The sequence below is a fragment of the Papio anubis genome, chromosome 13 (genome assembly GCF_008728515.1).
Source record: "Papio anubis isolate 15944 chromosome 13, Panubis1.0, whole genome shotgun sequence".
Classification (NCBI taxonomy): domain Eukaryota; kingdom Metazoa; phylum Chordata; class Mammalia; order Primates; family Cercopithecidae; genus Papio; species Papio anubis.
This window is the reverse complement of record NC_044988.1, coordinates 43,345,317-43,363,472: the sequence shown is the minus strand read 5'-3', so window position 1 is coordinate 43,363,472 and position 18,156 is coordinate 43,345,317. Positions and strand designations below refer to the sequence as shown.

General features: G+C 36.5%; 1 protein-coding gene across 22 annotated transcripts in view; it reads left to right on the top strand.

The window, feature by feature from the left end:
• Positions 1 to 18,156, top strand: part of NFIB (nuclear factor I B) — a 241,206-nt gene that overhangs the window by 127,310 nt on the left and 95,740 nt on the right. For all 22 annotated transcript variants that reach the window (XR_004177879.1, XM_009188750.4, XM_031654240.1 and 19 more), the window contains one exon: positions 17,713 to 17,766. Coding sequence is in view for 20 of the 22 variants with exons in the window: in XM_009188750.4 (XP_009187014.1) it covers positions 17,713 to 17,766 (54 nt within the window). In the remaining 2 variants the exon portion in view is untranslated. The remainder of the gene's footprint in view (positions 1 to 17,712; positions 17,767 to 18,156) is intronic.

Below are 18,156 nucleotides of genomic sequence, written 5' to 3'. Positions count from 1 at the left end.
AGTCAGAAGGGGAAATGCAATGAAAAATCAAGGTTTTTCTATTACTCTGCAAGTTATCAAGCTCTGCATTCCTTTCTGGTAATTGTAAAGGATCAGAATAAAGCACAACCTCTTTGGGGATTGCAAAGTAATGTAGATGAAAGTGCCTTGAAAATAGCTAAGGTATTCTTGCTATCTTTATCATATTTAGTACAAATGGAAGGTAAGAAAGAACCTTATTGTCAGTATCTAGTTATACCAATATATATGAAATGGATTTTGCACATTCTTGATTGATTGGATTCAAACTGCCAAGTTGTCTTAATCATTAATGAAGGACTAATGGAAAATAACATTTATAATTCTGGATTTAAAGGACTTCCGTAAGATTTGACAACAAATTTTGAACAGATTAAGAAGCCAAAGATCAAAGTTACTCTGATTACATAAACGGCCTAACAAAACAATTAAGTAGTCTGATTTTTCTTTTTAAAGTTTTACTTGTAGACTCCGTAGTTCTGAGGGTAGGAGTGATGAACTTAGGCTCTGGTTTTTGTTTTCGTTTTTTTTTTTTTTTTTTTTAAATTTATTTTTTTGCTAGAATAAGAGAACTGGGAGTAAAATTACTACTAATCTGTCGACCTGATTTCAGGGAGCCTTGGAGGACACATTCTCTGGGGAGTAGACACAATTAACTTGATGCTCCTAATTACTATTGTTTGATTTGTGATTAAAAGTGGTGTATTTTGGTGTAGGGCTTTTGGCTCCTTAGGTGTCCAGTGTGCTGCTGCTGGGGAGAGTAGGGAGTGGCAGCATTCCCTCCTTAAACAGGAATCCCCTTCCACAAACTAGAAGCTGAAATATCAGAAATAACCCGCATTTAATCAGACCTTGCCTTCTAATGAGAAAAAACGAAAAATTAGGCAAAACATAAAGCTCTCTCTTTGATTTTCAAAGTTCTAGAGTGGGTTCATATTTCTTCACTTTAACCCAAGTAAGTGAAGCTATCTTTCACTTATAGATCCTCCCTGAGTGCCTCATGGGAAGAGTAATGGCCTTGAGACTTTTATCTCACCATCACTGCACCTCTTGTTATGTCTTGGTGCTTAATGAATGTTAAGCTGAAAACTAATCCAGGTAAACAGGTGAATGGAAAATTAAGTTCAACCAGCGTGAACATAGAAAAAAAACATCCATCATTTAGGGGCACCATTAGCACTGCCAATGGACTAAGGAGACACATGCTGTTCCCTACCAGGTGATTGGATCATATCAGCTAATTTATTCTATTTTTAATAATTGCTGGATGATATTAATAGGGAACTTTAAGTTATTATTTTATTATGCATTTTCTTTTGCCAAAAAAAAGCTTAGAAAACATTTTCTTAAATTCCCCACACCCTTTTTCTTCCCAATGCCCTTACTAGATTCCTTTCTCTGTGTTTGCAATGTCATTGTAGTTTTCATGGTGTGACATACATACCCTTAATGCCATAAAAGATTCCTGCTCTGTGAAAATAATGTTGAACAGTGTTGTCACTTTGAAAACACAGTGATAGCTTTGTATGGGAGTCTAACGTGAGGAGGAAGCTGTGGCTTTGGGATCTGGATTGCGGTGACTGAACTTCCAAATGCAAATTTGGTCTGCAATACTGGCTTCACTGCAGTCATTTATATTGACATTGAATAAATAAACCTAAATAAATAAGAATGAAGCGGCTAAAAGTTGTCTCATTTGTGCTTTAGACTTTCAAATAAAATTTAGAATTTATCATTTTCTTTGAGATTATTTCTCTGTTTCATGTCCTTACAAAATTAGCTTGATGTTTTAACCCATCTTTACTTCATTAAAGTATTCCTTAGATATGGAGTTTTCTAAAAAATAAGATATTTTGTCAATAAGATAGAAAATGACAAGCATTATTTCCTAAAAGCATCACAGGAGAGAGAAGCATTGTGCATTTATCAGGCAGTGACAGAATTTTGCAGATTGATGATGGAAGCTGTAATATCAAACCTTGCCATCTCTGGCAGTTTAAATACTGTGTAGGTCAGTTGTACCAAAAGGTTTCTTTTTTACTTCTTTTGCCAGTTGATTGGTCCTATGAAGTAAATTAATGGTTTCAGTTAAATTCTTGGGCAGTTAGCATTCTCTGGAGCCCTTATTGGCTTAAGCAAGTCTGGAAGAAAAGGATTTCCTTCCGGGTCAGGTGTAGAACACTGTGGAGAAGCTTATGGGATCTCTTTCTTTTTTGTGAAAGAGAGAGAGAGAGAGAGAGAGAGAATGTGTGCTGGATTGGGGTGGTACAGTGCACCTCCAATATAAAAAAATAATTTCCTAATAAATTATCTCAGTGTTATTTTGTTCTATCTTCTGTGATGTTAGTAAGTGGCTATTTTGTGTAAATTGGCTCCAAACAGACCTTCAGGTACATTGAAGGTGGAGCTTAGTTCTTTGCTCTATCATCCCATTTCTAGGGTAGTGCCTGTTTCAACCTATTTCTCAGCCAAATTATATCGTAATTTGCTGCCTGCTTAATATAATGTATCTCGTTTGTTTTATCTTGGCTCTAATTGAATTATCTACTTCTATGGCATGATTCTTAAATCATAGCATGTACATATACAGTAGATTGGAAGAACTGGGATAATTTTTATTTCTTCTTATTGTCCTTTTTCTTTTTGGACTGTAACTTATAATGAAATTTTAAGTTTCAAATAGTATGTGTGTAATAAAAAACTTGGTTAAAATTTGGATTCATTTTGCTATTTGGCTTTAGGCTCCCTGTCCCACCCATTCCACCCCCCCCATTACCAGAAAAAGTCAAGGACTATTTCTATCTTGTGGTCTCAGCATTATTCCTATAGTTTTTAGTGTCTGTGCAATATGTCTGGCGTCATATTTATGGAGATTGTCTCTTAGCTTATCTATCATACTCTGATTTTCTCATTGGGGAAAATAAAGGGTGGTGGGAAAACACAAGAAGTGGAAGTTATTGCTAGACTTACTTCATGGCCACTTTATGTCTATTTAGACTCCAACCCATTTTCTTTTTTCAGTAAATATTTATTGAATTAAATTTATAAATGTGCATTAGAAGTTTGCTTTATGTGGCATAGATTGACTAAAATACATTTCAGGCACAGGTTTAAAAAAATAATAAACATGTATTTTCAGTTGAAATGATCTCTGTATGATGTTTGGTGGTAACTGTCACCAACTAGGAAAATAATGTTTTAAAAAGAGATATAAATCCTGGCTAACACGGTGAAACCCCATCTCTACTAAAAAATACAAAAAAAAAAAAACTAGCTGGGCGAGGTGGCGGGCGCCTGTAGTCCCAGTTACTCGAGAGGCTGAGGCAGGAGAATGGCATAAACCCGGGAGGTGGAGCTTGCAGTGAGCTGAGATCCGGCCACTGCGCTTCAGCCTGGACGACAGAGCGAGACTCCTCTTCAAAAAAAAAAAAAAAAAGAGACATAAAATAAATCTTGGGGGTGGGGGTTCAAAATGATTGAGAGAGAGGATGTAGAAGGACATTGCATAGAGTGCAATGCTGGCAGCTAAGTGTGCACATCCAACGCCAGTGTCATCCTGTTAGTGCTATCCAAAAAAAGTTGGCAACATGTGAATTGATGCTGTATGTTTTTCCGTTATGTCACTTCCCTCTAGCCGGGCTGTTATCTAGCACAGCTTAAAACATGAAGTATATTGGTACTGTTTGCATTTGTGATTCTAAAGTTTTGGTACTGTGAGTTCATATATATCCCTGTGCATATGAACATAAATATTTTTGTTTTCTCATGTTCGTAGGGTGTTTTAGCAAAACACCATAGAGTGTACTATTCTGATAGAAAAAATGCTTTCTTATTTTGTAATTTTTCTTTTCTTATTTTGTAATTTTTCTTATGTAAAATGCCTGATGTCAAGTGGGGACTTATGAACCATTTCCTAAAGGAAACAGAGTAATGTTGAAATCATTTCTCTTTCCTGTTACGTATTATTCTTACGCTGATGTATAGTGGTACATATTTAAGAAAACCTTTTGATTATCCCCATGAGACTGTTAGTTATTCCGACGATTGATAAGCATTTCAAAGTTGTTTGTGGCATGAAAAACAAGTAAATGTATAATGTTTTACAAAAACAATCAAATTTATAATTGTTCCAGTCAAGGAGCATATAGTCATGTTTGTAGGAAAAATACATGCACATGAAAAACTTGGTATGTGCAACTTGTTAAAGATTGGATAGAGAGACTAGGAGATGATAAAAAGAAGAAGTAAACTTGGATGGATGGGTAGGATTATCAGAAGACCTCCTGGAAGAGATACATTTAGAACATGGCATTGAAAATCTAATTATCTTTTTAAAAAACTTGATTATTTTTATGTATCAATATACATTACAAAAAACTTTTGGATATAGAATTTTGTACTTAGTACTGAATGGTGGCAGTGTTTTCCGATCTTTTTTTTTAAAAAAATGAGAATCATAACAAATACTTGAAATCTATTGAATTTTACAAAGTTATTATATTTGTCTAATACTGTTTAACTCTATTACCTGACTTGTATTTTAGAGTGATAGATATGCCAACTTCAAAAAACAAATGTATCTGTCAGATTTGAGTAAACTACACTACCAGATAGTCCAATAGGAGGAATTTCATGGGCAAGGCCAGTTTCAGTGATGTTAGAATAGATGAAAAGCTGAATGGGCAGTGAGGTCACCCAGATATTAGCATCAATAGGAATCTACTGCTCAAATTGAGCTGGAGCTGCCTGAAGGGAGGGCATCACAGAGGGAGGAACTTGTTCAGTGGAAGCAAGAATCACAAAAGGAAAACTCGCCACTGTTTGGAGACAAATGTCAAAGCAGAGGAGGGAAGGAATACCTCCCCTTCTCCTTTCTTCCCACCCTCCAAATTCCCAGACTCCTACCATTACCTCCTGTTGGTTGGACCTAGCCTGAAGTCAGTAGTTAATGGAACTGGGAAAGGTGGTTTGCAGGAACAGAGTTCAGGATGAATCTGAGGACAAGTTACCATTACAGGGCAATTCTAATTTTGGGGGTTGGTGGAGGGAGAGATTTAGGTAAGATTCAAAGCAATCGTTTGGGGCAGGGGAATTAAGTTTGCATAATATCCAAAGCTTTATCACACCAGTTTTTCTTACTGGTGTTGAATCCTATCTGAAAATTTAGTTTATACTTTTCTATCACGGCCTTGCTGTTAGATGGTTTTGAAAAATATCCGTGAACAATCTTGTTAGTTAATTTTAGAGTTTTAACATGCTTTAAATATCAAGAAAAATTTGATCTTGTCTAATTAGAAGCGATCTTTAAGACCAAAAACAACAGGTGACAGACTCAAATTATTCCTATGGCAATTAATTCTGACAAAGAATTGGATGATCCCTTCTTCCCCTTTTCCATCTTTTGGAGGTACCAAGAGTGGACAAGGAAAAGTTCAACTGGTCTTGTAACCAAGCACTATCTAGAACTTGGAAATAATGATGTGATTTCTTGTCTTTGTGTGTGTGTTTGTTGGAGGTTGAATATGCAACAAAGTTTGTTTTTTGACTGGATGAGAAGGCAATGTCAGTTTTGAAATGGCAGCATAATAATCAATTTGGAAAGTTAAACATTAGCCATATGTAGTGGTACGTGCAATGAAAATAATCTTTATGAGCTTGGGAGATGAGTCTGAGTAAAAAGCTTGAAGTTGGTCTGTGTTAAAATTTTGTCACATCTGGAAGGCATTGATGTCTAAGATTACATAGGTTTGATATCATTCAGGGTTAAGGCATATGGATGGGACATTATGCAGAACCTTGATTTTTTCATACTCTTTGGATTTGGCTTAGGCATTTTTGAATCATAAGGAGTTGATTTGAATCTCTATTAAAGATAAAATGAGTAACAAGACAAAATGGGAGGAATTTTGAGCACCTGGTACACAGCGCTGGACCATTATACTCTCAGTTCTCTTCTTTAAAATGGATATAGCAAGTGAACATGCCCCTCATTATTTATTTTCCCATTTCCCAAATAACCATAGTAATGAGTAGTAGATTTCATGGTGGGCTTGTTATTCTTTATTATTCTTTGTTAGAATTATCTGCATTTTATTTTTTAATTTTTATTTATTTTTTTCAAGATAGGGTCTCACTCTGTCACTGAGGCTGGAGTGTAGTGGTGCAATCTCAGCTGATTGCAGCCTCAACCTCCAGGGCTCAAATAGTCCTCCCACCTCAGCCTCCCAAGTAGCTGGAACTACAGGCACCCACCGCTACGCCCAGCTAATTATTGTATTTTTAGTAGAGATGGAATTTCACCATGTTGTCTAGGCTGATTTCGAACTCCTGACCTCAGGTGATCCTCCCACCTCAGCCTCCCAAGTAGCTGGGACTACAGGCACCCACCACCATGCCCAGTTAATTATTGTATTTTTAGTAGAGATGGAGTTTCATTATGTTGGCCAGGCTGGTCTTGAACTCCTGACCTCAGGTGATCCACCCACCTCAGCCTCCCGTAGTGTTGGGATTACAGGCATGTGCCACAGTGCCTGGCCAGGATTATCTGTATTTTAAACTGTTCCCTTAAAATGACTGTTTGAAAGAATATTGCCCCACAAAATGCCCTATCTTCATGTCTCTGTGAGCCTGTAAACTTTTCAAAGTTCTTTCAAACACATTATTTCATTTGTTAGAATATTCTTGACCTTCTGTTTTAAAAAAAGGGAAATCATGTTAGCTATTTTTTGTTTTTGTTTTATCAATATAATTGAGTTCCTTTCTTTGCATGCACAGTTTTGATTTGCAAGAGGAAGTTACTGTCTTCTCATTTGTTTCCTCATTTTATCCCTTTTCCAAAATGTTGGTTCAATGATGCATTATTCAAGTAGTTTTATTCCTGGTAAATTAGCTTTTGCCTTGAAAACATGAGGACAGAAGTTCTTTGAACCACTTATAAAGGAACTGTTAGGACATTTAATACTATTATCTGCCACATCAGCAAGCTTCCTGTTCATCAAATGACTTATCTGATTTTTTCCTTCTAATATTATGATAAAGTTATTTTATGAACAGAAGCAATAATGAATACCCCACATACAAATCTACTTTACTTTGATAGAAAGTATGCTATGCGTCATCTTACTCTGTTATCCAGTTAATTGTTATGCATCTTGAGATTAAATATATACATTTATTTTTATATGAATATATTATCACAGACTTAAGAGCCATAATTTAATAATAAAACAAGGACTGGTTATTAATCACATGTAAGTAACGTAAGATATAAAAAACCCATCCAGTTTCTTCTCTCTAAGCTCACATAATGATATAAACATAAACATTTTAATGATTTGGCAAAGTATCTTTTTAGCTAACATAATAGATAAATCTGTATCCAATTAAAAAATTTTTAGGAACATATGCCTGTGAAAAAATGAGCAATTAAAAAATACGAATACGACTTTTTGGTCATTGAGTCAATCACTACATTTGTATTTGTAGAGAGGTTGTAGAAACTTAATAATTAGAATATGTGTAGATAATAAGCAAAAACTAAAAGTTATGCTTGGCATTACTGGCAGTTTGTTTGTAATTTAAGGAAGATGAACTGTTTTAAGTGCTACCAGTCATCATCTCGTTCTCTGTAAAACCGTGGTTAGTCATTCAACACGTATTGATTGAGCATCTACTATGTGCCAGGAATATGCTAGGGCAGTAAATAAGACTCACATGTTTCTTGACCTCATGGATTTTAAAATGTAGCAGAAGAGTTGCACTCTAACCCAGTCAGTCCTTCAATTACCTGTGTTGTCAGTGTTTGCAAGGGGCAGTGCAACCAACTAGGTGGGGATTTTGGTTTTTTTTTGGAGGAGGAGGAGTACTAAATAAACCTTAAAGTACATTAAATATATATATCTCATAGCCTTTTTCCACAAAAATACTTGTGCATATTTCACTGTTTTATGAAATTATTTTTTTCCTATTATTTCTAATTCCTTTGAAAACAACTAAGACTAAACTCTTACCTTTCCTTAACTAGTTGCGACTGGGCAAGATGAAAACTGATTCGTGCGTGAAATGGTTTGCTTAGGGTCAGCGTACAAGTGCTTGGCAGTTGCTGAATAGAACCCGGGAGTCCTGACTCTCCAGACAGTTTGGAGAGAACACGACCTGCTCCCTGAGAAGAAAGATTGCCAATGAAATATTAGAAAGTCTTACGTCTGATTTTAACCTAGATACATTAAGTTTTGGGGAAAATACATGAAATGACATGGCACAGAGGGGTCATGTGTACACAGGAGTGTTGTATGTGTGGGATTTAGAATAATGCGTGAAGACTCCAGGATAAACCACATATGTAAGTCATGGTGCTAGGTAGTAACATAAATGCTGTTCAGGACTTTGGAGGTAAAACAGCACTTATTTTTCTATGCTTTCCTTTTAAGAGAAAAATTTAAGACTAATAGGATCATAAACATTGCATTTGGTTTATGTTGAAATTCTGCACTGATTTTTCAATTTGCCTCCATGATTATGTTCTTGAGTCAGATGACATTCTGGTTTTCATTTCCAGATTCCTATTTCACCAACATTTTCTTTGCACTACATACCTTGCTGTAAAATGCAGGTTTCTTGGTTTCCAAGGGGGAAAAAAATGTATATTACATAGTATAGCTGAAATCCAAAATGTTTCCCAGATGGAAAAGACAGAACATTCATCTCCTCTTTTCCTACTGGATCTGGCTGGGTTTTGGAAAGGACTTTATTATTTTCATGTGGCAAACTGCTTTGGCAAATTGTTCCTCAAAGTACGCAGTGGCGTGTTCATCTAATATTATAAGATATGGGCAGCATTTATGAAAGATTATAAATCTTACAACTCTCTTCAGAAACTTAAAATACAGCTGGAAATGTTTTGCTTCCAACAAATATGCAATCTTCATAAAATTTGAAAAGAAATGTTTTGAATAAATAATGTTTTAGTTTATTTCTCTCTAGTGCGAGAGCTATTTCTTTTAGTCAAAATCATGCCATAAAGCTCTTCCCTCCACTACATTAGCACCCTTGCCTCTGTATATACGTTATGCTGGTGCATTTAATATGTATTTTTAAGTCTGCCAGATTGCTTTGCCTTGTTTTTAAAGATAGAAAACTGGATTTGCTCCCAGGGACTCTTTCCCTAACTCGACCAGTTTAAAAACTAAGCAAGGATTGAGTCAGTTAATTAATTTAAATAAGATTACAAATCAAAAACATATTGTGTAATCTTGATTTAATTACCACATTTTATTTACTTTATTGAAAACACGCTGTAGAAAGCAATCCTGACAATGACCAGTACGGTGTTTTTGCATTCTATAGGTTAAAGCCTTCAAAAGCAAGAACTGTAGGTGATCCTGATTATGACGCTTGGTTCACTCAATCCCTAGATCAGTAGAAAGTCATTGAACTTAATCTTAGGGTGGGGCAGAAAGGTCAGATACGATTATCCTAGCTTCCCATTGTTGAGGGCGTGGGTTGGTGCTACTTAATGAAGTACCACAGCGCTCTGGTCAGAGATGTTGGCAGGTTTAACGCTTTTTGTGCAGGGGTTTCATATTTGCAGGAGTTTCATTAGTAGTCCCCTGTGGTAGAATGGTTTGATTTGATTTTTTTTTTGATATGTGATTTTTGATATATGATTTTTTTCCCACCTTAAATTTCAGTGGCCTATGTTTTTCAGTTAATTCCCTGTGGACAAATTTCAGTCTTGAGCCTTAACAAATCCTTATTTTAATCCATGGGATACGACGCTTTGAACCTAATCTCCTTGTTAAGCCAAAAAGTGGCTCTTTAAAAGAAAGCTTAATGATAAAACAAGTGGAATGTTCAGGAACGAAATATCTACTCTCTTATTCTGTAGTTTTCTTTGGTTAATGAAATTATTTTATCGTGAAGATCTTAACTGTAGCAACATCTTTTTAAACTATGCATTTTGCTAAATCAAACATATATTTTAAAACCAATGTTAACCAACAGAAAGAGGGATCTGAAGATATAGGCCTTCAAATGTGAAATAGTAAATGGTTTAAAATATGCAGGAAACTGCATCTCCCAAATGTTATTTTGGTTCTGCCAAAATATTCAGAGAGGTCTAATTTCTCTTATTGCTCAGAACTGGGTTTAGGAGGAGTACAGATTCACTTAAAAAAAAAAAAAAAAAAAAACAAGGTCAGGGATTCCATTAACAAAGCGATAAAGTTAAAACTTCCCATGTACAGCTTGTTAACCAAGTTTTGCAGTGAAGTGGACTCCAAATAATTTAATGCCCTGTTGAAAAGAGACAGAGAGACAGAAGCAGAGAGGGAGACAGGGAGATAAAGGAAGATGCAGGCACACACTCACACACACACATGCACACACACACACACACAGAGAGAGAGAAGCATGGGGGGGGGGAGAGAGAGAGAGAGAGAGAGAGAGAGAGAAACCATTTCCCAAATATTTACATGCTTACGAGAGGCAAGGAAAACACTCAGTTTTCCTGTGTTTTTTCATTGTCTTATTTTAATACACATCTAATAGAAAACAAAATAATGTAAAACTATAATTTTGTGTCACCCAAAGCAATGAAGCAATCTTCCATTAAAACTGAAGCTGCCTAGTGTTTTAACTGTGCTGGAAAAAAAAAAAGCCAAATTATGTAATAAGAATTGTGACTATGGAAAGCTAATGTGCTATAAATCCCAAGGAATCAGTCATGGGAGACAGTAAACTGCAAAGGGTGTGGTAGAAAACTTTGGGCAGAGAGAGGGGAAGAGAGAGAAGAAGGTTTAACCCAAGGAGAATAGTTTGGTCTCCATTACCCTTGATAATATAGATGTTTTTGTTTTACCTTTTTATTCTCCTACTATAAAATACATGCATTTGTATTCCTTCCCTCAAGCTTTTGTTTCTTACCTGTTACATCTTGTTTCTGGCATGCTATATACTTAATTGTAAAAATATACTGTTTTATTATATTATCAATTAATAATGTTTTAGAGAGAAAGAAAGAGACTGTTCTAAGCCTTAAAAAAATCTCATGGTATTCTTTCATTGACAATGGGCTATTTCTTCACCTGCTTAAGGCAAAGGACTATGACAAAGGGGCCCTTTATCACATGATGACTACGTTTAGTTCTAGCAAGAGGCTGTCTGTAGGTTAATAGGTTACAGTGTGGGTTTCATTTACTCCTCTGATATCCCTTGATATAAAAGCTATATTGTTATGGAATCATAGAGTTTTAGAGCCATAGGGGACCTGAAAACTCACCTTGTACAGCTCCTTCTTTGTACCAAAATCATTATAAATTAAAATTATGCTTCTCCAGTTATCTTTTTCTGTTGATCCTCAAGCTATGGTGTCAGAGAATAAAAAGAGTTCCTAAAAGAAGTTTCATCTAGGAGTAGAAAGTTTATGTATAAAGGTCATTAAAACTTTCTTGGCCCAGTGCTTGCAAAGTAGGGACCTGGATTTTCACCAAATGTTTCTTCTCTTTATAGGAGATGGACAAAAAATAATTTCTGACTCAAAATAGTACGTCTTAGCCACCCTATCTTTTTCCAAATATTTCTTCAGGAAGTTGGGAAGTAGGACTGAGCCTTACATTAGACTGGTAGACTTAGCCCTGGGAATTGTGTGTCTGTTTCCCTGGCTTGCCACAAGAAATTTATCTGTTTGACTTCTAATGTATGATTTTACACAGAGCAATATGCTTTGTCTTTCTTTTTTGTGCACTTTCATAGTTTATAGACTGATGGTTTTCTGTTCATTTGACTTAACCAAATGTGCCAGGCCTTATCCCAAAGATTAGGGCTATATAAGGCTAAATAGGGCAGTACGCCTCGTGTCATATTGTTGAGGATCTAAAGGGGATGACCTCACCATGGGGGACTTCAGGGAGAAAAAAGGGGGAACATTATGCACAGACTTGGAGACATCAAATGCAGGAGACACACAAGGAACCAAAAGGTTCAGTATGACCCAGGTGCTGATGGAGGCCAGATCAAGGTGCCATGAATGGCATACTAGTTTCAGAATATATGTAAAGGTTTTAGCAGATGTTTAGCTTAATCAGTTTTGGGTCTTATAAAGATCATCTTGGTAAAGGAGTGAAATATGTCTTAGAAAGGTGGGAAATCAGGTCATTTTTTCATGGCATTGTTCCTAAGGTCACCTTCTTTTGATATCTTTTATGATATGACTTTGCCCACCCTTCCTAGGAATCATCTGTTCCCTCTTGATTTGTGTATTTTTTTATTTGTATATTTCTGTCTCTTCAGGTAGCCTCTGAACCTCTACATGGCATAGAGTGTGTATTCTTTTTTAAAAACAATATTTAAAGATCATTATTGTAAATTAAATATAAATTTAATAAGCATTATGGAGCACTTACTGTGTTCCAAACATTACCAAGTGTTTGGAATACATGAGCCAATCTTGGCTCACTGCAACCTGCACCTCCCAGGTTTAAGCGATTCTCATGTCTCAGCCTCTCAAGTAGCTGGGATTACAGGTGTGTGCCACCACACCCAGCTACTTTTTTGTATTTTTTGGTAGAGACAGGGTTTCACCATGTTGACCGGGCTGGTGTTGAACTCCTGACTTCAAGCAATCTGCCTGCCTTGGCCTCCAAAAGTGCTGGAATTTACAGGCATGAGCATAAATCTTAATTGATTTACATTTGAATGATGCTTACATTAATGACCTACAAAAAAATCTTTGACAGTTTTGATGATTTATCTACCTCAGATAGTTGCAGTGTATCTACTCCAGAAAGTTAGTGCTCAGTAAGAAATACTTTACAGGCTATTATTTATTTATTGTCATATATATCTAACACACATCTTATAGAGCTTCCACCAGATTGTCCAGAAAACATTAGAATTTCCTTTGCTTGATGGAGACAATCCAAACTAAATTTGATTTATAGAATTGGCCTCTCTTTAAGACATCAATTAGTGTATAGAGTTCAGTGATACTAATGATTACTTCCAACTTAGATATAGAAAGTAGCTAAAGGCTTAAGAAAAAGATTCTTGAATGTATTGGTGAATAGTTGGAAGGGTGAGGGAAGTTAGGGGAAGATAAGTTTCCCAGAAACAGTTAAACTACTGAAAAGTCATTTGGCTGTGCATTATTTTAGGATTGCATCATAACAATTCAAGAAGTATTGTGTCTGAATAGGCTGCCCATATAGAGAACAGAAGTTTTAATAGTTGCTTTGTAACTTTGGACAAGCTGTTTGATCACTTACGTATCCTAGGATCTTCCGTAAAATTGGGTCATTAGAAAAAACTGCTCACTCCTCGGGTAAAGCTTAGATATTGGAAGAGCCACCAGAGATTGACTGCTTTTTACAAAAGGAGTGTACAAAAGGATTGAAAAGTTGGTAAGGGTCCTGCATGAATGTGAACCTTTTCTTGTGCTTGGAGAATCTTTAACCTGGAGAGGAAGGAACTGATTACTTTTAAAAGATAATAATTTAGAAGTAACTTCATTACCTTTTTTTTTTAGAAGAATAAACATATGTTTAATCCACATTTAAAGAATGGGGAACATGAAACTTTCATAAATATGTAATACAAAATTTATTTCAGTTCAACATTATGCCCAGTCAAGTCAGAAAGAGACAACGCAGAAATGTAGAAAATAGAGATTGAGATCAAGGAAGAGAAAATGAGAGGTGGAAGAGAATGAGGGAGGACTGGTTTTGGTTGGCTGCCTTCAAAAACTCCTCTCTTTTTCTCAACTGCATCAAAATCTTTCCAGACACTAAACTGGGCGTGGTGGCTCACACATGTAATCTCAGCACTTTGGGAGGCCAAGGTGGGTGGATCACTTCAGGCCAGGAGTTCGAGTCCAGCCTGGCCAACATGGTGAAACCCCGTCTCTACCAAAAAGTACAAATATTACCTGGGTATGGTGGTGTGCGCCTGTAGTCCCAGCTGCTCGGGAAGCTGAAGCACAAGAATCGCTTGAACCCAGGAGGTGGAGGCTTCAGTGGGCTGAGATAGTACTACTGGACTCCAGCCTGGGTGACAGAGCAAGACTCTGTCTCAAAAAAAAAAAAAAAAAATTTTTTTCCAGACACTATACCCAGTATGCTGGGCAGCTCACAACTCTTAGCAGCCTTGTTCCTCAAAGACTTCAGCCTTCTGGAAGGTAATTTTCATCAACTGGCTGCTATCTACTGCCTTTTGAGCATGACAGCTCCTAAAAGCCTTGAAGCAGCAGTGGGCTCCTCCCTTTTGGGGAGTGAGGGATGAAAGCATTTACACAGGACTCCTCAGGTGGACGCACGCTTCTCCATGCTTAGTCAACCCACCAGTCATTTTTTAGATGCTTGTGTTGGGATGGACAGAACTTAGTTATGTCCCTTTTCTCCCTTTCTTCCTAAAAGTTAGTTATCATTAAGCATAGAGCCACATTAAAATGATTACTTTTTTTTCATTTTAATAATGTTTAAACCATTAAATATATTAATCATTTTTAATGTGGCTCTATGCTTAATATTAATGATGTCTTTACTGATAATATAGACTGTGTCTGACTCAATGCTTTTGGTGCTTAATATGATATAATCTTGCAATGATTTTACAAGGTAGATAATATTATTGCAGTTTTCAAGATCCAGACTCCAAGACACTTAAGAGTAAGTAATTTTGTACAAGATCATGCCGCTAGTGAGGGACAGAGCCAGGCTTCACTATAACATATTAAGTACACACACACACACACACACACACACACACACACACACACACACACACCGAGAGAGAGAGAGAGAGAGAGAGAGGTGGGGGGTGTTGAGCAAAGTGATGGAAGTGGTTAAATAAAACCTTTGGGTATAGAGTAATTTGACCTAGGTGGTGAATTGGAAGGGGTTTAGATGTGGTCTGAATAATTCTTTCTCTGAAGTCAACCACAATAACAGTTCATTTTTGGTTTCTCTGCCAACCGCGACTCCCTGGTTACTTCCTTTTCCAGCAGTTGGAATTAAGTGACCAATATAAGGTGACATAAGAGTTAAGAGTAGATTATAGTGTTAGAATTTGCAGTCTGAAAAGTAAATGCTCTGTCATTTGCTCACTGAGAGGGCTCTCTCCTATGTTTCTGGGACACAGTATACCCTGTTTTATTTCATGAGAGGGCATGAGTTTTGGCGTATGAAGGAAAGTCTGTCATTGTGTGCCAGTAAACAGCAGATCATTTTAGAAAGTGGAATTGCTACAAAAAGCAAATGTGTGCCTCAAATTTAGGGTCTACTTCAGCTTTCCCTCAAATGCTTGTGGGTTTTTTAGTAAGTATATTTTTTCAGTCAAAGAAGTTGGTCTGCAATTGTTGGAAATGAGAAGAAAAAATAATTTACAGCAGAAAAGAATAGAGTTTCTCAAGTGGGATGTTGTGGTAACAGGGGGTGCCATTGTTCTAGCTGGATGCTTTCTTAAGAATGGAAGAGACTTTCATTCTTTTCTCTGCTGGACCCAAATTTTAGCAACAGATGATGGAAAAGAGTTTTGTGGCTGCTGTAACTAAACACGCTAAGGCTCATGCAGAGAGTCTACAACTCCTGAAATGAGGCGACTGCTGCAACGAAGTGAGAACTTTAACTATCTCAGGTTTCATCACAAGCGTGGCATTAGCGACGCCGAGGGATGCATGTCTAGACCTTCGTAAGAGTGAGACAGCTTTGGAGGGAAAATAAAACATAGGGAGGCTCTGGTCAGTGGGTGGATTATACATAAGTAGGAATTCCTAAAACGTGTTAGAATCACTTGAGAAATTAAACTGGAATGTAGTATCAATGCTGAGAGACATTTGTCAGAGGGACTCAAGGGAAAAATAGCTGATGCTGTAGCAAAAAGTTACGATTTATCATTTTTATGTAGCTATCATACTCCAGGCCTGGAAAGTGGCCCATATTGTACCACTTTTTTATAGGAATGTAGAACGAAGAAGATTGATCTTCTAATTTATAAGTCACTGAATCTTGCCTTGATTTCAGAAAAAGTAATAAGAGGACTTCATGGGAGATGGGATTTTTAGAGTATTCTCAGCTCTCTGACAGTCTTCAGGAGACTCGAGCCAGATGAAGAGTGGTCATTTCTAGTTTCTTTACTTTCATTTTGAGAAATCAGGAAACAATTGGAGGAAAATGTGGGAATCACTAAATATGCTTGCTAAGATTTCATGAGATCTGTTCTAGAATAAAACCAAAAAGACAATTAAGGAAATGGGATGAAGGGGTAAAATTCTGATCTCAACATTATATCTAAGCTAACAGGCACGAGGCAAAGGGCAGAAATAAATAACCAGGTTTTATATGAGAAGAAACTAACAGGATGTTCTTACATTTAATCGTAGAAGCAGCAGTTTCAGTATGTTAATCACTTACCTGGAAGGACAGAATAACTCTGATGAAAAAAACCAGCATATGATTTTCCTGCTTAACCAAATCACTTTCTTGGCTCAAGTATAATGGCAAGGTTTGGGGGAAGAGACTTGTCAGTATATGGCAGTATATGACAGAACTGTCATTTGTGCCCCACCTATCAAATTTTGTTGAAATTCATTATCAAGTTCAAAATTGCCTTTTCTAGGCAAGTAAAGAGGCTGCTGGAGCTGAGCCATCCATTCCTCTGGCGTTTACTGCAAGCCTAGTGCATTCACAGCCATGAACAGCACACTGAGGAAGACACAAAAGAAGTAGACAGAATCTCTGCCTCTGCTTAGGAATATGCAATTTAGTTGGGGAGACAAAACTTAAATGCTAGAACCAATAAAAGAAGATTACAAAGCAACTTGCAAGTAAGTGTATAATAATATGGGCAAATGACACAGATAAATGCAGAGGGGACAAGGAGGGAAGAGGAGTGAGCAAAACACAACAGTGTCAGATGAGTCCAGAAAGGCATGTTGCCTAACAGTTGTATATCTTCCACGTTTCTTTCTGTAGCATCGATGAGAAATAATATGGGGTAGGAAATTCAGATATACGACATTGATCTCTTCCTCCTTATCTGCAAAGTCTGTCCATCTGTCATGGTTGGAAATTAAATTGATCCAACCATTTGCTCTCCACAAAGCCATGTTGGTTTCTACCTAGTAATTTATGCTTTTCTTGGTGTTTGCAAATCGATTGCTATTATGGGATGTAGACAAATCTGGGCCTGGATCCAGTAGGTTGGGGGATTATTGGAGTGGGTATGTGTGCTTGTGTGTGAAATCCTGGAAAAGCGGACTCTCATTTCTGTGTATTTTACTCATTGAATAAAAACATACTTTCAGGCTTTTAAATGCATGTTTAATTACACTCAGATTGCATTTTTAAGAGAATATATCTGCTTTATTTCATATTGCTACTGGCAGGCCTCAGTATTTGCCTAACCTTCAAACCATCTTCAGTGGCTTTGTAGCCAGATCTTTTGTTTCAAAAAACCTTTGCTCTAGCCCAAGAAAACTGTAGACCAATACTTGTCTTTTCCTTTTGACATAGAAATATGTATATGCATTTATCTAGTTGGATGAGTAAAATGTTTCTATCAAAAGGCTTGGGAAAGTATATTTTATTTAAAGCACTCACCTTCATTTTTATACCTTAAACATTTTTTTTCAAGTCCCTTGAGGATTGTGAAATTCTTTCAAAACAAATTAAAAAGAAAACATTTTCTGTGATTTCTTTACAGATTCTGGACAATCAGGAAGTCCAAGCCACAATGATCCTGCCAAGAATCCTCCAGGTAAATATGTGTTCCAGGACGTTTGCAATCTGACATTGTTGGAGAACAAAGGTACCACTGTATAGATAAACACCCCATAATTGGTCAGCTGCCTATTTTGTTCTGGCAGGCAGGTATGATCGGGACAAGATGTGATTGTGCTTAGGCCCTTTGCAGTGGCAAATACTTTTATATTGGCGTCATCAGTATTTACCTGATCACCAATGTTTTAATTTTTGTTGGTGTTTCTTTGAAAATAAATATGCATATATTTTAGTTGTATATCTTTTAGATGCTAAAATAATTGCTGTTTGAAAAGCCAATGAATCTTTTAATCTTTCTTTTAAAACTCATAAGAAAATGTAAACATTTTCATACTGTAATTATAGTTTATCAACTCTCATTACTTTA